Here is a 23381-nt window from a genome sequence, read left to right on the forward strand (position 1 = left end):
GGATGGATGGATGGATGCATGGACAGATTGATTTAACTTACAGACAGACAGACAGACAGACAGAAACAGATAGACAGAGACAGATAGATAAATAGGCAGATGGATTTAACATCAAGACAGACGGACGACAGACGGATTTTAACTTCTATACAGACAGACAGATACAGATAGACAGACAGATGGATTTAAGAGTTAGACAGACAGACAAACTGATAGACAAACGGATTTAACTCCTATACAGATAGATAGTCTCACTGTCCAGATGTTCTCAGAACGCATGGTGTTTTGTTTGTTTGTTTGTTTGTTTTTCTTTTATCCTCTCAATGTTAAACCATCACCGCCATCTAATGATCCACAGTCCTACACACACGGTGAGGAAATGATTCACCACACCCTTAATGAAACCGATATAAATAACACACGCAGATATCAGCTGTATATTAATACTCCTGTATCATTCACTGATTAAACACGATGACTCAGGTACAGATGTCCTCTTCTGTTTCTGTACTTATCTTCCAGCCGAGCAGCAAACATCTGATACAGAAATGTTGCAGCGCCACCTAGTGGCTAAAACACCTCACAACTCCCAGGACACTTCATGTCATTTTAAATTCCACTGCATTGAAATTTATAGTTATTGCCAAATAAATGTTCCATTTAGCATACAGCTTTAATATCATTTTAGTTTGAATTGTGTTTCCTCAAGAAAGAGCCCACATTGTGGAGATATTATTGATATGTATTACATGTATGGGTAACACTTTATTCAAAGATTCACTATAGTATCGTTCATAAATAAATTTAGCGGATAATGAAAGGTTTGTGTGAAAACTCAAAAGGGGAACATCTGAGGTCTTATGTGGGTTTTTTTTTTGTTCTTTATATGAATAGAAGAAGAGCGAAGAACGCTTCAAGTTCCCTCTTTCATGTAAATCAATGTACTTCATCAATCATGCAGTCAAAAATAATTCAATTGTATGACGCTCCTGTAATTCAGCTCAAAATATCACTCACTACCTTATTACTATTCTTTAGACATTTCATATTTTGCACGTTATATTTTGAATCATTCTAGAGATGTCTATATTTCACAGTGAATATTTCATTATTTATTATGTTTTCCATCCAGGCTACACTGGGTCAGTGGAGTTCACTCCAACTCTAATTAATACTTCAGTAAGCAGTGAAGGAGTACTGGGTGTGTGGCCGGAATACACTTTTCATGGGACGGCATTTCTCTCTCTCTCTCTCTCTCTCTCTCTCTCTCTCTCTCTCTCTCTCTCTCTCTCTCTCTCTCTCACACACACACACACACACACATACACATAGGAGCAGAAGGAACTCCACACAGACCAGTAACCAGAACCATGGACCCTGGAGTTTTGAGGTGCAAAACTCAACCCACTGCACCACCACACAATATTTATTTATTTGTTTGTTTGTATGTATGTTTGTTTTTTTGCCTACCTACCTACCTACCTATCTACCCACAATCGTGCTCTGAAGGCTACAGATGTCAAACATACGGTCCATGGGTCAGTACCGGCCCAATAAAGATTCTTCTCTGGCGCACCAAATGAAATTTGAAATCGTGTTCAAAATTAAAATCATCATGTGGACTGTAATTAAACTGAAAGTTTTGGGGGGTTATATCTCAGTTATTCCACTAGGGGGCAAAATTGAGCATCCATCTAGCCATCCATTAAATTTTCTATACCGCTTATATTACAGGGTCATGGGGAAGCTGGAGCCTATCCCAGGGAGCATGGGGCACGAGGCGGGGTACACACTGGACAGGGTGCCAATCCGTCGCAGGGCACAATCACATACACACTCACACACCCATTCATACACTACGGACACTTTGGGCTCGCCAATCAGTATACCATGCATGTCTTTGGACTGGGGGAGGAAACCGGAGTACCCGGAGGAAACCCCCGCAGCACGGGGAGAACATGTAAACTCCACACTCACAAGACCACGACGGGAATCGAAGCTCCGACCCTAGAGGTGTGAGGTGACCGTAACCACTAAGCCACCGTGCGCCCCAAAATAGTGCATCAATCTATTCAATTTTCCATACCGCTTATCCTACACAGGGTCGCAGGGGAGTCTGGAGACTATCCTAGGGAACTCGGGGCACAAGGCAGGGGACACCCTGGACGGGGTGAAACCCAAAATTGTAACACTTGGTTTAATACACCCTGAACTGCATCCAGCTGCTACAGTATTTCTACCTCCACTGTAATATAAATTACAACTAAGCCTATCATTTCTGCTTAAGGTGTAATATTTGTATATTAGGATGGTAATTGATGATGTAGTGTTGTCTGAGATGTGTGTGTGTGTGTGTGTGTGTGTGTGTGTGTGTGTGTGTGTGTGTGTGTGTGTGTGTGTGTGTGTGTGTGTGAGTGTGTGTATCGTGCTGTGACCAAACACCAAGAATAACGTCATACATGTAAATGTATACGGCGATTAAAATGATTCTGATTCTGATTCATTGTCATGAAGAGTTTGGAGGTGTTTTCACCACAAGGTGGAGCTGTAGCCTCTATTTACATATTGCAGTTTGATCTTTTCGGATTTTACCGAATGGATGAAGCAAGAAACACACACGATTTCACCTGATAATTTCATCTGGAGTTTATATAATAAGTAAACAAAATGGATTAACTGTTTACTTTTATCATTCGCGGTTGTTTATTCATACAATTTATGAAGTTCATTCAGAATGCATTTGAGTTAAGTTACAACAGCGGGACTTACAGTGTAAAAGAAATGTGATTTGTTTTTTGTTTATTTTCCTGAGTCAGTTGTCAGGATGTGTTTGGTATGTGTTTGAGCTGAGGTCACAATGGGGTCACATTCCCACCCACTGAGGGATAACAAAGTAAATAATGAAGCTTGAGTCGTCTCGGCTGCAGTTCATTTTCAACCGTGTGACTGTTTTTTTTTTTTAAAAGTACGCAGAAGAATGAAACCATTCCAAAGTGAAAAGAAAAAAAAAAAAAACTTTTTATGGTCTTCAAGGTACAGTGTTTATTGACACTTCAGGAGCATACCCTTGAAATAAAGAGATTTCATAACCTTAAGTCTGTGATATCATTCTTACCAGAAAACCCAAATAAATCAATCGAAGAAATAATGAAGTGCAACATATAATCAAAAGATGTTGTGTGTTTCATTTCATTTTGTCCTTTAAAACGTTTGATATGTTACTCGATTTGACAAATTCCTTTTTCGATTCAAACAGGTCTGTTTTTTTTTTTTTGGACAAAAAATATTATGTAATAATTTTTTTTTTTTTTTTTTTAAATTACACTATTAAAATGATTAGGAGCAGAAGTTGCATCATTTAGAAAACAAAGTCATACAGGGCCTTGCGTAAATCTCCACCTCTCTTGGACTTTCACATTTCCTAAGTGTAGCATCTCAGAATTGAATCGGACTTCCGTTTCAAACTCGGCGAACGTGTGGAGAAAGGTTTCTCTGGTGTGACGAGACCAAAATAAAGTTTTTTTTGGCACAAAGCACTCCGTTTGGCAGAAACCCAACACCGCTCATCAGCCTGAGAAAACAATCCCCACTGTGAAGCATGCTGGTGGTAGCGTCATGCTGAGAGTTACTCTTTGCCTCTTGGCTGATTCTCTGACTAATCCCCTCTGACTAATCCACACACTCACTGACTTCTGATGGATGGCCTCCTCTAGGCGGAAGGTGGGGGCGGGGGGGCGGGGGGCTTCATTATAAGTTGCATTTCCAGTTAAATTTGAGAAAACCACTTGAAGCATTCCTTGCGCCGAACTGCTTCAATTACTTGCGTTTGTTTGATTTGTGATTTGTTCGTTGCACACAGCTGAAAGTCTGTCAGTTTTGACAATAAACCTGATTTGCAATGGGGGTTGAATCATTTTGATTGCAAGTGTATAACAATGACTATACAAATCACTGCTTTGATAAGGTAATCATCAACGCTATCCCAAACGTTAGCCGGCTAGCTTGTTACTAACAATACTCGTTATTATCCGCTGGCGTGCTCGTCCTCTCTAGTTGCTGTGCTGCGATTTAAGTCCAAAATGTTTAAAGTTCACCACAGTACACCGTTCCCAATAGCCACTCAGGTCTGTAACTAACACTAAAAGTGGTTATTTTGAGTAGATCCATGACATATAACAACAATTAGTCAATATCAGTTTCAAGCTGTGACATAACAGAATGTGGAAAAGTTCAAGGGGCTGAATACTTATGCAGCACACCTTCCGATTGGTTACCATGGTACTCAGAGAGTGATATTTATCAAACTGGCGCAAGCAAATCAGAGACCTGAGCTCGAATACCCTGCCCTCAGCAGAGGGACTTTTTTTTTTTACTCCTCAGCAGTCATCGCTCTCGAACTCCGTCAGCTAGAAGCCTCTCTCTTACGCCATAAGTTTTGGTAAGGATTTAAACCACTATACTCTTTCTTGGGTTTTAAACATTACATACTAAAGTTTTAGCACCAGAGTGTGTAGATTTTTGTTCGCACGTTTCTATACATACTACTGATCGGTCATATTTCACTGATGCTGTAAATATAAGGCGACCTTCACGAACATTTCTATCTTTCAGATTACAAATTCTACAGATTTATTTATCGATTTATTTTTGTCATTTGCCACCCATTTGGACAGTGAGGGGAACTGTGATCCACTCAAGTGATTCGACTCCTTCAAACTCCATGTTGAAGTGAATCAAACTGCGCAATCTGAATCGTTCAGTCTTTATTTATTTATATTTTTTTTCAATTTGATCCGTTCATTTATTGTGGAATCCACAATTCAGATGAATCATGCTGTTGTTTTGTCGATATTCACAGTAACAGTTTCATGGCTAAGAAGAAACTTCCATTTGTGTGGCGTTGTCCTAGCGTGAGGCGACATATGGCCACAAATCCAGTTTAAATTTTGAATATAAAAAAAAAAAATGTGTTTAAGAGATGGCACAGCTTGCACATTTCCCATGAAATATGTATTTATTATTCGTAATTGATTTATTAATATTTATTTAGTGTGCAATTATGTTCGATTTATTTACTGTACAAATAAGTGGGGTTTTTTCCCCATTTTGTTAGTTGTTTTTATTATTATTATTATTATTATTATTATTATTATTATTATTATTATTATTATTATTATTATTATTTCTTTAGTTTCTCGCAAATAATATTGTGAGGAAAAAAATCAAAGGTCAAATAAAACAAAATGGAAAAAAAAAAGATTAAGACAACATTAAATTACTTTTGAACTTTTTAAAAAAAAAAAATCTGTATTGCAACACTTCATTGATGAATGAAGAGGTCACTGTTAATGTGCATACTTGGAATGAGTTTTAAAAATGCAATAGTCAAATATTTATAAGCATGTACTGTAAAAAATAAATAAATAAATAAAATAAATAAAAATACAAATAAATAAATAAACAAATAGTAAATGATTAGTCGACTGTAATCAAAGTAGTTGCATGCCAAGTACAGCCTGATATTAGTTTCAATAATAAACTGGAAAATGCCGAGCAAATTCTCAGTAACATTCAAAATAAAATAATAAATAAAACGTTCAATGTTCAAAAATACTCATACAAATAAATATGTATATACTGTATATATACTCCAATGTATGCACTGTATTATATACACCGATCACCAATGATGTTAAAACCACCATTTATCTCGCTACAATGGCATCTGTGACAGGGTGGGATTTATTAGGCAGCATGTGAACAGTCAGTTCTTTAAGTTGATGTATTAGATGCAGGAAAAATGGGCAAGAGTAAGGATCTGAGCGACTTTGACAAGGGATAAAATTGTGATGGCTAGACAACTAGGTCTCCAAAACGTCAGGGCTTGTGGGGTGTTTCCGGTACGTTTCCGGTATGCAGTGGTTAGTACGTACCAAAAATGGTCCTCGGAAGGACAACCGGTGAACTGGCGACAGGATCATGGGCGCCCAAGCCTCACTGATGCATGTGCTGAGTGAAGGTTAGTCCGTCTGGTCTTATCCCACAGAAGAGCTAGTGTAGCACAAACTGCTGAAAAAGTCATTGGTGGCTATGATAGAAAGGTGTGAGAACACCTCGCTGCTTATGGGGTTGCGTAGCTGCAGACCGGTCAGAGTGCCCATGCTGACCCCTGTCCACCGCCGAAAGCACCTACAATGGGCACGTGAGCATCAGAATTTGACCATGGAGCATTGGAAGAACATGGCCTGATGTGACGAATCAGGTTTCCTTTTACATCATGTGCATCTCATACCTGGGGAAGAGATGGCACCAGGATGCACTATGGAAAGAAGGCAAGATGGCAAAGGCAGTGTGATGCTCTGGGCAATGTCCTGCTGGGAAACCTTGGGTCACATTCATGTGGATGTTACTTTGACACGTACCACCTACCTAAACATTGCTGTAGACCAAGTACACACCTTCATGACAACGGTATTCCCTAATGGCAGTGTCCTCTTTCAGCAGGATAATCCGCCCTGCCATGCTGCAAAAACTGTTCAGGGACGGTTGAGGAACATGACAAAGAGTTCAACGTGGTGACTCGGCCTCCAAATTCCCCAGATCTCAATCCGATCGAGCGTCTGTGGGATGTTCTGGACAAATAAGTCCGATCCATGGAGGCCCGACTTCGCAACTTACAGGACTTAAAGGATCTGCTCTCAGGTCTTGGTGCCAGATACCACAGCACACCTTCAGAGGTCTTGTGGAGTCCATGCCTCGACGAGTCAGAGCTGTTTTGGCAGCACAAGGGCGACTTACACAATATTAGGCAGGTGGTTTTAATGTGGTTTTAGCTGATCGGTGTACATACACTGATCAAAAATATTGGCGCAGCAAGGCCAATCAAAATGATATTATATATTTAATAAGAAATCTCATTAAACTGCTGGTAACTGTCATGTAAATGCTTATTTTTGCAACAAATTGCATTAACTGGACTGCAGAGGAAGTCCAAGCTAAGCTTTTCTCTTAGTTAATCACAGCATAAAACTATATCACTGAATTTGTGTCAACAGTGTTAAAGTGTTGTTGCAGCATCGCAAAATAGTAGATGTCGCTCAACCATTGAAGTATTTGGTAAAAACAACAACAACAACAACAACAACAAAACAGGGCATTTACAGTAGGTATGGGCTCTGACACCTTCCGTCAGATGTCAGAAAAGTGAAAAGTTCATGAGAGGGGTGGGAGAGGTCTTCCATAATACTGCTGGCCTCAAATAATGGAAATCAAATGAATTCATGCTAGTTAAAAACTTTCGATTTAAATAAAGTGTGATGAGGGATTTTTACAGCCTTAAAGTGCACCTATTATGTTTTTTTTTTTTTTTTTTCAAATTATTACCTTTTATGTAGTGTGTTGTATACGTAGCTGTTTGCGAATGTAAAAAAAAAAGTCTGCAAAGTTTAAAAAAATCAAAGCGCACGACAAACGGCGTTATCGAATTCCATAAGAAGGAACCGCTTCTGAACAGCTGAATCGAGTCGTTAGTAATCCCAGACTTTACTTCCTGTTCTAACCTACGTAGGTTTGTAACAAAAAGCCCCACCTCTGCTCTTCATGGGCTGCTCGAACAACCAGAGCTGAAACTCATTATGGTAGTGGGCGTCTCCTTTTCCCAAAACACTGACAGCTCTAAACCAATCACAACAGAGACAAATAACCAATCAGAGCCGAGTATGCTCTCTGAAAGGAGGACTTTCGAACGAATCATTTAACGAGTCGTTTGTGACACTGGGGGGAAAAAAAAAAAGTTAATGCTGCAGTTTAAATTACGAGCACATTGACCTGTTTTTTAACCTCGGATGCATGTAAATCTATTGTATGAGACCTTTAAAGCAAAATCATAACAGATTGCGCTTTAATACCTGTCCATTAGAGAAATGAAAAAAAAGAAAAAAAGAGAGAGACTCGTTGGGAGTTCTGAATCGATTCCTGGGAGTCGGTTTTGAAAGAGTCGTTTTAGGCATGACTCGCTCCTGATTGGTCATGGATAGGAGGCAGGGTGAGGCTCGAGCTGTGGAGCCATGTCCTCCTCTCCTCACACTCAGGCGGGTTGTTCTCCTCTTCTCTAGTCTGAGTTTCTTATCTTCCTGCGTGCAAACTTTTAAAGAAAGACGACGTGCGGATTCGGAATGCAGACATCTTCACCGTGGTGATAAGAGACATGTGAAGGACGTCGGAGCTTTGGGAGAGAGACAGAGACAGAGAGAGAGAGAGAGAGAGAGAGAGAGTTCAAATGTTTGCCAGAGTCGAGTCCAGTGCTGGATCTTCCTTTGCAGAGAAAGTAAATGTGGAGTCACAGCGCGTGGTGAGTTCAGAAGTCCGGATCACTGATTTAACAACATGCAAAGTTGATCAAATTCAGTGCAGTACAAAACTACACGTACCCGTGCTTTTCCAGAGTATTGCATTACTCCTGTGTAAACTTTATCGTTGTTGTTGTTCAGTTTGTAAACTCTTGCATGTTGTTTTTAATCCTCTACAGCTGCACGTCACGCGCACATCCATCATCAAATGAAGAGTTCTATACTTTTGTAACACGTGGCTGTCGGGGATTCTCTAATCTGATTGGTCAGGGAGTGTTGATTCGTTTTCTGTAACAGCAACTCTAAAAGCAAAGCGATATTGATGCAGTCATTCTTATATGGTAGCGTTTCTATAGCAACGACTCATTCACATAGAGGAGTACATCATCTAAAGCTTAAATAACGTGGTGGCGTTTAATAAAGGTGTATAATTTGTTGTAAAAAAAAAATTGCAGGGTTTTTTTTTTTTTTTTGGGGGGGGGGGGGTAAGAAGATGTTTATTTTAAGGCAGCAAGTAACAATTATTTTCATACGCGGTTAGGTGAGCGATTATTATTTTTTTTTTTTTCTTTGATTAATCGGATGGGGGGAGGGAGGGGCTAACTTTCAGTACCATTTGTTTCCTTTATTTAAAATAAAATCCACAAACTGAGTGTTACAAATATAAACTGAAGACTAAAACTTTACACAACTGTTTGTCCAATTATATAAGAGTGAGAAGAACCCGATACACACACACACACACACACACACACACACACACACCAGAATATATATTATTCATTTAGGACTGTAGTTTAATTGTTCTTTTTTTGCATCTATAAAATTTGTACAAATCCCAGGTTCAATGACATTTTACTGTTGGTGTGACATTTAATTTGACACTCTGAAATATCTTTTGTTTATTTCATCCATCAATGCGACACTTGAACTTGTCTACCACTCATAGGTTTTTTGCAAATTATCATTTCATTTGCAAATAAATTTAAAATAAATCCATCAATGAACGATCGTCAGCTCGGCTAACGTGATATTTGCGAATGCACGCGGATGACCAAATTGATTCATTTTAAAACATCTCATTTAAATATGTTTTGATACATTTAACCAAAAAAAAAAAAAATTATTACTTAAAAATATTTCAAACTTTCCTACGGACCCTCTGCAATTATACCGCTGACCACTAGGGGTCCGCGGAAACGCTGCACTAGACAGTAGGGTACACGGTGCATAGTGTAAGTGTATAGCACGTCATTTGGGACACGACTTTACTCATTACGTTACTTCTGTTCTGAAACCACGCTTCGGAGAGTAAATACTAAACATTCCCCCTGCCGCGCGCTGAACAACTAATCGATAATGAGATTCGTTGACACCGATGTTCATAATCGATTCTTATCGATTTTATCGGTTAGTTGTTGCAGCTCTAGTTTATTTTAAGCATCTATTCATGGAAGGAGTCTCCAGTGTCAGTACTTTGTAACAGGGTAAGTTATCTGTCACAGGAAAGTCTTCAGGACAGAGGAGGGTTTAGGCTTTCTGGCTTCTCGGTAACATGACAAGCTGTTTTATTATTATTATTATTATTATTATTATTATTATTATTATTATTATTATTATCTTCAAGGTTCAAGAGAGCATCTTCGCAGTGAAGTAAACATTTAAACTTGCGTTAAAAAATGTAAATAACATTTTAACAACATCCAAAGATGAAATAGTTTGTTTTTATCAAGTATGGACATTTGCGCAATCCCTGATTGTTTGCATAAATAAATGTACGTTGTTATTATTTTAGAAAAGTCGTTCAAGTAGAGAAACACCATAAAGAATATCTGGCAAAGATTGATTGTGATGGCTATTGTTTAAAAAAAAAAAAAAAAAAAAAAAAAAAAAAAAATTTTATAATCCTATTCATGCTGTAGTCCACTCCATGTTCGTGTTTTTTTTTTTTTTTTTTTTTTTTATATTATAGATTGCAGATTTTCACAATTAACTCAAATGATCAGATCAGTTCAGAAGTTGACATCTGGCTTTGTGAATTCTGTAATAAATCATATGCTCGAATGTATAACTGCCTCGGACCACTTCTGTGTTTTCTGAGCAGCTTTAAGAAAACCTCAGATTGCAATAATCCGCCCCCATGTCATCTTTTAAAAAAACAAAACAACTTTATAGCGTGCATATTATACTTCGCCTTTTTCATCATGACACATTCTTGGCTTCTTGCACTTGGGTTGCAAGAAACATCCGCATTTCAGCTTGGGGGTTTTTTTTTTTCTTTCTTTTTTTAATTATAAAATACAGGCACGATATTTTCTTTTTCCCCACCCAGAAAACATGATGCAATTTTGTTTGCATTCAACTGTATACATCTGTATATGTCCATTTCATAGTTTACAGAAGTACATCTCATGTTGAAGTTGTACTCGGTTTGCATTTTTTTTTGCAGGATTTTTTTGGTGTCACTGGAGAGTTTTAAGCTCAGCTAAGCCGACTCTTCTTAGCTTTACCGGATTAGCAGTCTGCTAATCAAACAGATAAGAACATCTTCCCTGACCGGGTGCAGTGAGTCGTTTGGATATATTTTGTATAGTCTTGTGGATCATGTGCTTCCTTACAGATCAGTACTGCACGTGCGAGTGAAGTTAGCTAGCAGGTGTGATGAAATTAACTATTTACTATATCACATTGCAGCACGATGAAGCAGATGTAAGTCAGAGAAGAGCTGGCGATGTACAGCAACAGGAGGCGGAGCAATGGGAGCTGGCAATGAAAAGGAGCCGGGCTGAAAAAGTTGAGCAGAGGCAAAGGCCTTCAAGTATGTCTGCTCGGCGATCATCTTGGCAACATTCCCAGCAAGTTATTTCCTGTCATAAAAGTCCAAGGCTCCTTAACCATACACAGAACAAGATGACATTTCAGACACAGATTTGAGGTGGATGTTAAAGTCTGATCAAATGGCGTGAATAATATGTGGCTTACGTTTTGGCTCCGCCTACTATATTTGGGATATTTCGCCATTACTAATGAAGCATTTGGCTCTTGTATGCAACTTTTTATGCAAATGAAAAGTAATGTGGTGATTACCAATTGGAGCGATGGACAAACGGGACGTTTTTCCCCTACAGTGAGGGCAACAATTTTGTGGACAATACAGGCAAGACATTTCATGTTCGTGAGCTGACTTGTCTACAAATGGCTGGTTTTGTGTCCCGTAGCGAGACGTGTAGTTGTGAACAATCACAACGTCAACGTGACGCAAGAAGAAATATCACTTCAGTTTACGAGAAGGGGAAAAAAAAAAAAACTTCACCAAAGCCCTGTGCAACATTATGAATGAAAGGGAAATTTTAGAGGAAGACCAAAGATAATTAAAGCTGCAAGCGGTGTTTAACCGGTCCTTCCAGTTGACGGGGTACACTGGCGCGTTTTTGCTCCTGTCACCGTTTGTTTGCTTTCGTTTCGTTTTATTTAAGTCATATTGTTTTAAATAACAGCGAATTCTTTGTCGTATTGCTTTCGGTGCCCCTACGGCTGAGATGTGGTAGTGCCATTTTATATACTTTGGACTGTTTTGACTTCTGTGTTCCACCTGGAATACGTTCAGCGGGGAATCGACGCCTCGGTCCGGCTGTGTTTGTGGATCTTACGACATTGTGCTCACAGTATGCTCCGGAGTATCAGCGCCTTATCCCATTAAGTGCACACATTAAGTGTGCACTTAATGACCATGGCCTTAAGGTACACTACATGCCAGCTTCTGACTTTAAAACAGAGCTCATATTGTCTAGCCAAAGACTCTGTCGAGATGCTGGATCGCTACGTCCTAAACCATATGTCCATCGAGGTTTGAGGCGCAGTTTTGCTGTCTCATCCTCTCCTAACATCTTTGTCCCTACCTGTCGACGTAAGACCAACAGACTGCTTCATACTGGTGTTGATCACAGTAATTTAATATCGGTTCCCCGCGTGGAGATTAAACCACTGTCGTCTCCACTTCAGAGCCAGGCTTACGCCGCATTATTCATCGCGCGGTCCATGAATAACAAGGCGCTGCTTTTATCGGATTTTCTTTCAGACTTGTTGTTTTTAACCGAAACCTGGCATAAAGAACGTCTTTCTCTCAGACTATTGTAAACAATCAAAGAAATCCCATGCTGTTATCACCTTTCCTGTTTCTCGGCAGCTATGTAATTCTTTTCTTCAGTTTTGTAATTCTGAGATTGATGATGTTCGCAGAGAAATTCCTGTCACACCTGACTCTGCCTCTTCACTCCTTCGTCCATCTGGGTTCACTGGTGTTTCTTTCACTCATTTCTCACTGCTTGATTCTGAGGCTCTCACAAGGGAATTATGCAGCATGAAATCTACCACTTGCCTGCTTGATCCAATTCCCACAAACCTATTTAAATTGTGTTTCGATTTTCGCCGCCCTAGTATCCTCAGCATTATAAATGATTCATTGGAGACTGGGGTCGTTCCAGAAGTGTTAAAGACTGCTGCTGCTGTTACATCTGCGCCAAAGAAAGAAAATGCTGCCCTGGATGATTTTAACAATTTTCGACCCATCTCAAGTCTTCCGTTTTTGGCAAGAATACTTGAGCGTGTTGTAGCGTCCAAATTGTGTAACCATCTTACAATTAATAAGCTCTTTGTTGAACGCCTTCAGTCAGGTTCTCGTAAAATTCAGAGTGCTGAAACGGCGTGGGCCAAAGTTACCAATGACTTGTTGATGGCCTCTGGTTCTGGGGCTACTTCCATTCTCATTCTGCTTGATCTTCAAGCTGCCAAGCTACTGTTGATGATGGTCTTTTACTCACCCACCATGTGGTATTTGGTGTCTCGGGGACGGTTTTAAACGGGTTTAAACCCTGTTTTCCTGACCGTTCCCGGTTTATTTCTTTGCGTGGTTACAGGTCTGACACTAGCTCTGTGCTCACTGGTGTTCCTCAGGGATCAGTATTAGGCCCTTTACTATTCAATATTTATCTATCTGCACTTGGGCATCTGCTGCGATCGCTCGGCCTCCGTCATCACTTCTATGCTGACGATACCCAAATCTACATTCCCTCACAATCTGGTGAAAACCTCGATGTTTCTTTTCTTTCTGACTGTGCATTTTAAAATAGTGACTACTGTGATGGGGTGGAGTCTCCATGTAAGACATGGATTGTGATCACCATGAGGAGAGTGATCTGATGAACGAAATTTCTTTTCTGTAGGACAAAGTGTTCAACCATTCTAACCATTTGAAAAGTGAATTTTTGAACTAGTGGTGGCGCTATAGAATTGGTCCTAGAGAGCCCATAATTGGTCCAGATACTATTCATGGTCATATCTATGAGTGTGCCAAATTTGATCATTTTCTTACTTGCGGTTCATAGGGCTGCCATAGACTCCCATTGGGGAAGAAGAAAAAGGTGCTTGGCCCCTAATTTCCCGCCTTGGATTTCAAAGAGGAAAAAAACACACGGTCAAACTGTGTAACAAGTCTGATGACCGCAATTATTCTTTAAATACACTGAAGTTCCAGTATAAAGATGACAGTTGTAGAGAGAGAGAGCACCTGGCGGAGAGGTCATGATCCCCATGAAATAACCAGATGTTTGCTGCCAATGGAAGCACAAGCATCTGATCCGGTTCCTCCCGTTCTGCTGATTCTCAGACACCAGATTTAAGAAGATCAACAAAGGCTCTGGTTGGGCGTCTTGAAAATCTTATTTGTTCAGAAAAGGAGCTTATTAAAAGGATTCATGGGGTTTGAGGTTAAGGCTCTTAATCTCCAAAAGGAAGGGAATGTGCACTGAGGCTTAAGGAAAACGTTTATCTTTGGAACACTTAGACATCCGTTTGTCCTGGCATGAACAAGGGGTAAAGTCGCTACAACAACAAAGCCAGCGCTGAAAACAGCTGCCACCAACAGCCTTTTCCACACACTCAATCAGCAATCAGTATGGGAGGGAAAACCCAGAGGTGGCCATTTTGGGAAGGAAGAAAAAAACCAAAACGTAGCGTTCAGACCTGAGGGTGTCGACTGAGCTGGTGCTAAATACAGACTTCATAGAGATGCTGGAGCGCCTACAGATGCTTATTTTTAAAGTATTTAAAAGTTTACTGTGTGAAAATAAATCCCGAATAAAGCACTTGGCTTCCTTTAACAAGCTGTTACTGGAGGAAGATCTAAGACGGGGTGGCGTGATGCGGCTCAACGCAAAACAATCATTCTTACCACCCTGATTTAAAATATTTTCCTCTAGCAGCCGTTTTATTCCACTTTTACCACATTTCCCAATGATTACAAATTTCCAGTTATTAATCGGTGCTTTTTAACCGTTTATAGTTGCATTGAACGTTATGGAACATCCATGAAACAAGTTAGTTCCTGTTCTCACTTATGTTACAGCGGCTACAAACAGTCGTTCCTTCACCTGCCTCTCTCTCTCTCTCTCTCTCTCTCTCTCTCTCTCTCTCTCTCTCTCTCTCTCTTCCCCCCTCTCTCGAAGTCAATAAGATGGATTTGGCATAAAATCTCACTTTTCCAAAGAGCTGAAACTGGAGACTCCTTCCATAAACGTGTCCTAACCGAAAGCTTCATCGTCTCAACGATCATACAGTAGTCTCCGTGTCGAAGGAGTTGTTACTATGGAAACAATATAGTGTTCGAACGAGCGCATAGATATTAAGAACCCAGTAACCACGTTGATCACCTCGTCCACAGACAGGGTTTTGCTTTCTTCCGTGGTTGTAATTGATATTTGTAAGGTAAATGGGATTTATCAGTCGTTGAACTCTGCTCAAGTAGTTTATGACACCAGTCTGGATAAACAACCCAGATAGACAAAGCATAGAGCTTGGCCTGAGGTCATGAGAGATTCTGTTAAGTGCTAGATGGCAATTAAACAGGAGTGTCAGCACTTGTTCAATAATTATTCGGATGATTATATGGATATCATTACAAGGCTAGATTAGGCGAACTTGAGCAAGAGTGACATGTGACCAACTACACAGGAAGGACGAACTTTAGCCCGATTTTTCATTTGCTGTCAGATCTGATGAAGAGACCGAATCACATTTAGACCTTCAAACAACCCCATTTCAATTACACACATTTGTCACAAGGGCTTTTCAGATTTCAGTGATCGATTACACCTTTTCGTTTTCCATCCATCTTATAATGTAATCCAGCGAATTTATTTCAGAATCCTGAACTGAACGAGGGAAAAGATGAAAAGTCTGGCTCTGGGTTGAAGTCATCCCAGTCATTATTATTGAACTTCATTTAGAAGAAAATAGTCGGGTTTTTAATGTCCACGCCACAGAATATCTCTTTTTATGGACTTTTGTCCAGTTCAGCATTTCAACCATTCAAGTTCTTTAACGTTTCAATAATGTATTCGTTAAAACCTTAATAAGATGAGAACACGCACTGCTTAGATTTCAGCTGGTATGACCAGAAAAATCGAGTCCAAGGCTAATGTACATATACGGATTAAAGCACTTGTAGGTGTGCTGTTACAGGAAAATCATCCCTGACACGGTTACGTGATAAAGTGGATTTAATGCCGCCAAGCTGATGTTGATTATTTTCCTAGAACAGCGTGTCCTGGTCTTTTATTCATCTTATACCACAGTGATTTTCCAAGGATTGCACTTTTTTATTTATTAAAAGATTTTTTTTTTTAAATGATATACTTTATATCCATTTGTGTTACATGTAATGTTGTGGAACGTCCACCAAAAAAAAAAAAGTTCCCGTTCTCACTTTTCAGAAAAGTAGTTTGAACGTCCGCGACCAGGCTAACCAGGGACTGTACCTGCTCCCCGAATGCGGTGATTCAAAAATATCCGTTTGACATAAAACTATAAAGCTGCATTTCTTTGTCAGTTGCTGACTTTAAAGCGTTTTTTTTTTTTTTTTTTTTTTTAATCTATTGAAGACTTTGATAATATACAGTTTCGACTCAAAGGTCAGTCGGAAAATGGGGTGATTTAGCTTGTGTTAGCTGGTTAGCTAGCGTTAGCAGTGAAAATGATGTGTTCTACAGGTCAGCTTCACCTTTACCTTCAGCCCAACGATCATGAATATCATTACTTGCAAAGTGTCATGTGGAGTGAATACAAGCTGAAAAAAATGTAGCGATAAAAAAAAAATTGTCTTTAATACTGTTAGCATCCCAGATTAGCGATAGGCATTGTCTTTAGGATTTTCTTTCTGCTTCATTCTTCAGGAGTTATATAATCGAGGTTCATCTCCGTCCTCTTCCTCCTCAGACGTCAGTGTTTATGTCAACAGTTAGGGTGCGGCACTACGACGTCGTTTAAAGCGTTTTAACAGGAATGTTTTGCGTTTTGTTGTTGTTGTTTCCCCCACCCGATGACGCACAGAAATTTTGAGTGTAAAACTAGGCACAGAACAATATTGTCTTGCTTGTAAAGTAACCGTCTTTCCAAAAGTGCAAAAGTTTGCACACCCCTACTTCTAAGCCATGTTACATGAGGAATAAAAAAAAAAAAAGGAAAATAAAGGAATTTTTCGCTGGCATCATTAATGAATATGGTTTATTAGCTGATGTCAACCAAGTGGAACATCCTCGTACGCCGATAGACTTTATTTCATACTAATGAACGCTAAACATTCTCCATCTATTGTTTACCGTAATAGGCTTTATTGTTACTTCATCATTCGTGTAATACTAAATGTAAAACGGCACACAAGTGTTTATTCTTAAGCTCCTTTCATTAATCCTGCGTGTTTTTTTTGTTTTGTTTTTTTCAAAAGGGTGTCTTTCATTCACCCCGTTACGCCACGCCCCTTTTTTTTCACAATTCTATGCTTTAAATCACCCAAACGAAACACATGATACACACATGTCAGGTTTGTTATCACGCAGATCACCTCACGCATCGCAGAAAGCAGTTGAAGAAGATCGCACAGCCTGAGAGGTGTGTAAATATTCAAATTGAAATATTCGTTTATTTAGGATTTGAACCCTGGCAATTGTAGATAATTAAGAGGCGCTTGAATTGAAAATTGGAGTTTGTGAGTATCGCGTCACAGGATCTTCGACCTTGCTGGTTAATAAAGGAATAAAACATGCGGGGTGCACCGTGTTGTAGGAAAATAATCAAAATAAATAAATAAAAAACGTTATTAATGAACAACACGTCATGCTTTTGAACTGTTTCTAGTCAAATTTTATGTTGGACATCTGCAAGACAACTTATTGGTCTACTGTTTGTTGTTGTTGTTTACACGTTATAGTAGCTATAAACAGTTGTACCCTCACCAGTCTGTCTTAATTCTGAAGTTAATAAGGGAAAAACAAAATGATCTCAAGTTAGCGAAAAGCTGGAAAGCGTAAACTCCTCCATCCTGAAGACTCTTTCATGTCAGAAAACTTGATGGCACAGCGTTACCTCTGACCGTCGGAAAGCACTGACACTGGAGACTCCTTCCATAAATGTTCGAGAAATTATGTGCTTACAGTCCATCGTACAAGTCCCCGCGTACGTCGTTACTACAGAAACGATAACGCATTAGACGTACGTCTAAGCTGCCGTCATGGGAAATTAATCTACACCTTCCGACCAATCAGATTTAAGATTGCGTCTATAACAAAAGATTTACGTCTTTGCTGGAGTGTTTATATTTTTCTCGGGACATTATTGGTTTATCAGTGATTTTAATAAAGATGCAGTCCAGATATTTAAAATGAGTTCCGTGCATTCCGTCTTACTAAATAATTCACTCTTAACTGCTTTTGTAGTCTGTAAACATGTCTATATATATATATATATATATATATATATATATATATATATATATATATATATATATATATATATATATATATATATATATATATATAGATATTATTATTATTATTATTTTTATTTATTTATCTATTTATCTATTTATTTATTTATTTATAAATTGAAGTAATGTTCTGAATGCACAGCTCTGTACATTTCTAACTGCTAAGTCATTATGAGTCTTGGCTTTTACTTTGGTGATTTATGAGTCTTGGCTTTTACTTTTAATAGCATGTAACGATCGCCTGTTCTGGCACGTTAGACTTGGTTTTATTCATTTATATTTGTATGTATAAAACAAAAGGTCCAAAATGTAAATCAGACAGCATAGCATGGTCTTATTTATTATTGTATAAGCATTTGGTGTAGGGAGGAAAAAAAAAAAAAAAGTTATATAAGGAATGAAACACTCGGGGTGTGCTGTTATAGGAACGTAGCAAAGCGGCGCTACTGTTAACACCTTTGACAGCGTAACACTTACTTTTTTTTATTATTATTATTATTAATTAAAGAACGACACATTATTTTAACCGTGTAGTTACACGTAATGCTGTGGAGCATCCGCAAAACAAGTTCATCACTTGCGTTATGGCAGCTATGAATAGTCATTCCTTTACAAATCTTGCCCCCCCCCCCCCCCCCCCCCTTTAAGTTAATAAGACAAAGAAACGTAGCTTGTCACGTTATTGTTACAAAACACTGACACCGGAGACTCCTTCCCATAAACGTCTCCTTATAGAAAGCTTTCCCATATAAACGTATTACGAACAGTCCCTCCGAGTGAGTTGTTACTGTAGAAACATAACATTAACGTTTAGATCGAGGGCATTAATATGAGCGATCGTTCATTTATATGAATTAAATGACTACAGTCAAAACTACGGGCAGCTGCTGTTCTAGAAAATTTCGACGAATCAGAATTTGAGTTCAACACTGCCGTGATATAAATCAATAATAAACAGTGATGTACTATAAAAGTATCCACTTTTAGATTTAATTGGTCCTGCCCTTGCTAATTCGCATTAAATCAGGTAAACATTACATAGGTTGAAGTTGGGGGCGGGGATAGCGGTGTTGTCTTTTCGTAAGAATTTAGTTTGTTAGAACTCGAATGATATCCAAGCACGTCAGCCTTGTTTGTTCAAATTTGTATGAATTTCTTACAAGATCATGTTTCCTTTCTTTCTTTCTTTTTTAAAGACTTTTCTTTCTTCCTTTCTTATTTGATTTATTTTTTATTTTTTTATTTTTTTTACGTTATTGAGAACATTGATTCCAGGCTTTTCTGTGGTAATATGTCATGTTGGGACAGGAGCTGCTTTGGGTTTGGGTGCGTGGGAGATTGCTGATTAGTACTTTACAAACCGGTTTCATGAAACGACTCGGGGACACTGTCGTTAATATGAAGAACCAGAGCTGTCTGATGACAATATAATATCGATATTGTGTTGAATTACACATCATGGTGTGATTTTGGGAAATATCACCCGTGCCTACAAAGTGGCTATAAAAGAATACCCTGATAGCTTGCACCGTTATCATGTGCTGTTTATCATGGGTTTGATGTGCTTTGTTCACAGAGCATCATGGTGGCCTTCCTGTGCCTCAGCCTGACCTCTCTGCTCGCCCAGGTCACGGCAGGAGGGGTGAAGAACTGCCACCCGAAGTGCCGCTGTGAGGTGGAGAGCTACGGCCTGTTCGACAGCTTCAGCCTCACCAAGGTGGACTGCAGTGGACACGGACCGGACGCCACTCCCATCCCCATTCCTCTAGACACGTCCCACTTGGATCTGTCCCACAACTCCATCAGCTACATCACCGACTCCATGCTGTCAGGACCCGGATACACGACTCTGGTCAGCTTGGATCTCAGCAAGAACCTCATATCACGAATGAGCTCCAAGGCCTTTAACAAACTGCGCTACCTGGAGACCCTGGACCTCAGCCAGAACGTTCTGGAGAACCTCAGCGATGGATGCTTCTCCGGTCTCCCCTTAACCGAGGTGGATCTCAGCGACAACAGATTTCGCGAGTTCGACCTAAACGTTTTCAACACACGAGGCCCGGAAACCCCTATCAGCGTAGATCTTTCTAACAACCTTCTCAGCGCGATCTCGAGAAACCCTCGCCTCCATGCGCCGTACATCAAGAGCCTGATGCTGGCAGGCAATCAGCTCAGGACCGTGCCCAGACTTGCAGGAATTCGCTTGCAGTATTTGAGCCTGGATGGAAATCTTATCCGCAGCATCGATGAAGGAGCCTTCGAGGAGCTGACGGATCTCGTCTATCTCACTCTCAGCGGCCTCCCCGAGCTGTCCGTCATCCATCCGAACAGCTTCAGAGGCCTGAGGAATCTCCAAGTCCTGGACCTTTCAAACAACTTTCAGCTCAGGACTTTGGGTCCCGATGTGTTTAATGGGCTGAGTGCTTTACAGGAGCTCAATCTGTCCAAATCGGTAGCCACTCCGTTACCTGTGACCATCTTTAACAACATGCCAAGTATTAAAAGTGCGACTCTGGGGCCAAATATGCATTGCTGGAAAACTCACAAGCAAGGACAGTTCCACAGGCAGATAGGACAAGCGAAAGCAAACGACATTTTGACTTGTGATGTTCCAGGAATCATATTGTAAAAAAAAAAAAAAAAGCTTCAAAATACACTAAATATTGTATTTTTTTCTTCTTTAGTGCCTTATTTCTCTGAGACTGATATTCTCACTTTGACTCCTTCATCGGGCCTCGTTTATTCATACGTAAATGTGTTCACAGACCAAACCGATTCAGATTCGTGACGGATTTATAGATGTTTCCGTAACGCCGATGTTCTTCACCCTCCCGCGTACGTTGATAAATATCAATCGGCCGTAAATAACAAGTACGTTCGCGGCACAGGTTATTTCCATTTAGCCACGCCCCAAAATCCCCATTAAAAGGCAAAGCTCACAGAGACGACTTAAACGATCAAAGTGTGCCTCCTAAATCTTCCAATAATGCAGCTTAGCCACTGCCGAGCATCAGCTACCATGACAACACTACTGCGCCACTTCCTGCTTAGGACACCATTACGTTTGTCCTAGTTGAATGGCTAGGGTTATTTCTCTTAATTTATATATAGCTTTCTTTCAAGTGAACATTTTCACTAAATTGGTGATTTTAAACTTCTTTAGTGTAATCTGTATATAACGTCGTAGTGTCTCGGCGGATGTAAGATCTGATATTTGATGAGATTAGTCAGTTTCCTTATGTAAATTTAGTCAAATTTTCATTTTCATGAATTCCAAATCGTCCTGTTAACGACGTCCGAATCGGTTCATTCTTACCGCTTTCGCTAAACGAGGCCCAATCGAGGTTTTTGCACATGAAGCCAACCGATATTCATGAATTTATACATTTCAGTCTATTTTTCTACAGATTTATATTTATAGTATTAAGAGCTCATTAGGAGCTCATATGCACTTTAAGTAGACCTGGCCTTTCTGTTCTTGTTACATTCGTTTAATCCTTTAATCCAGGTATTTAGCCGCTTGCGTTTCCTCACATTTCTTTTAAATAAGGGGCTGTGTTTTGTTGTGTTTTTTTTTTTTTTTTGTTACATTCCGTGCATTACACTTTGGATGTGCCTGAGGCAACTTCGAGAACCACTTTATACATTCTAACCAAAGGGGAATGAAATTTCAGTGCCTTAATGTGACGCCGTGCACGTGTTTCAGCCTGCTGTGGGCTTACGGTACCGATGGATATTTTCAAGCATTTGCACGTTTCAGACTTTGGGAAGAAAAGTAACGACTGGAGTCGGGTTCCATCCCTCTTCATAAAACTCGACTCCCGATCCCGCGAGCCGGCCGACGAGCGGAAATGGCGAACCGTACGTTGAGGATGATTTAAAACGTGCACTCTGTTTCTAACATCATTTTAAGCTCATGGCATTTAATCAAACGTTTAATCTAATCGTGCATTTCAAGTCCAAATCATAATGGACCTGGGTCAAAAATGTTTGTTTTGCACTTTATCACCATACAAAATGATCGATTAAAATAACAATTGTAATTCTGGGTTTTGTATAGAATTGTACATTTGTACCAAACACTACATTTTTATGGTTAAATAAACTTTTTTTTTTTATTTTTACGTCGTCTTTCATGAGTCACTTTCTCAAACGGATCGTTCGTGCACTTCTACACGATCACATCGTACAGGTTTCGTTCTCGTGACTATCTGTAACTGTTTTCTCATATATCATTGAGTGATATTTACAGGAATTGTCACCTTTTTATATCTAGAAATTGCAAGGATATGGCTTGTTCTTGCCGTAGTCTGTTGTTTATTGTTCGGTTTTCCAGTAATTGGATTTCATACAGTATAATGTTATTATTTGTGTCACGTCTTTACTTTGCAGTTTTTCACAGTCTGAATCGATGAGAGACTATGGTATGTACGAAATAAAAAAGGGATGGACGTTTTATTTAGTATCTTGTAGAAAGGAAATGGCTCATGACCGTGGATTTCGGTGAGGGATGGCGACGTTAATAAAGAAGTAGCCTCAAAACAAAATGAAGATGAAAATCTATGACTTATGGTAGAGGCTACTATCTAGTGAATTTTTAAGGTAACTACGCAATAGGCCGTTGAGAGTTGACAACATAGCAGCTCGTTTTCGATGTACGTTCGTTCGGCTGTGTTCGAGGTAATATCACTTAAGCATGACTGGTTTCGGATACATTTTCATCGCACAAAATCTCCCAAAACTTTTTTTTTTTTAATTGCCCATTGAACATGGTAGACATTTTTCTCAGAATTTGCATGAAGAACAATTATTTCACATGTATTTCTAACGTCCCTGCTATAATCCAGCTTTGCCTCTCCAAATCCTTCCAATATATTTTACAATAGAAATGGTCCTGTACATTTAATTCAGACTGTTTTCTACAAATCAAGATCTTTTCAACCTAATCTGGCAACCCTGTCATTAACAGTTCTGTCCGCTGCTCCTCCCTCCCTAGCATGGGGCAGCGTGATTCCTGCCCAAGTGGATATCTATTAGAGCTTGTTGCAGTTCCTGTGTTTGACCACTAGGTGCAGTAATAACTGGAGTACGGAGCTAAAAGTCAACATGTGGACGTGCTGCCCCACCATTGCGCGACACGATTTCAAATGTACGCACTTGTGCATGAGGACGTCATGAAGGTTAATGTTATTAATACGCCACGTTTCAACATCGGA

At 39.5% G+C, this 23381-nt stretch overlaps 2 protein-coding genes across 6 annotated transcripts in view; both read left to right on the forward strand.

The window, feature by feature from the left end:
* Positions 1-4285: 4285 nt before the first annotated feature.
* si:dkey-52l18.4 (uncharacterized protein LOC560708 homolog) overlaps positions 4286-23381 on the forward strand; it is a 35855-nt gene continuing 16759 nt past the window's right edge. For 2 of the 4 annotated variants that reach the window (XM_047161409.2, XM_017490588.3), the window contains exon 1: positions 4302-4438. The gene's annotated coding sequence lies outside the window, so the exon portion shown is untranslated. Of the gene's footprint in view, positions 4439-23381 lie in introns of all 4 variants that reach the window. The other 2 variants (XM_017490589.3, XM_017490590.3) reach the window with 2 other exon arrangements.
* Positions 8026-22289, forward strand: tsku (tsukushi small leucine rich proteoglycan homolog (Xenopus laevis)). 2 transcript variants are annotated; one of them, XM_017490586.3, is made up of 3 exons: positions 8026-8350; positions 11043-11166; positions 19742-22289. In XM_017490586.3, exon 3 carries the CDS (start codon positions 19748-19750, stop codon positions 20792-20794), a length of 1047 nt encoding a protein of 348 aa, XP_017346075.1. In that variant the 5' UTR covers positions 8026-8350; positions 11043-11166; positions 19742-19747; the 3' UTR covers positions 20795-22289. The 2 variants fall into 2 exon arrangements, with proteins under 2 accessions (XP_017346075.1, XP_017346073.1); XM_017490584.3 differs by lacking the exon at positions 11043-11166 and having other exon boundaries at positions 8028-8350.

This window comes from Ictalurus punctatus, chromosome 17, assembly GCF_001660625.3.
Source record: "Ictalurus punctatus breed USDA103 chromosome 17, Coco_2.0, whole genome shotgun sequence".
Lineage (NCBI taxonomy): Eukaryota > Metazoa > Chordata > Actinopteri > Siluriformes > Ictaluridae > Ictalurus > Ictalurus punctatus.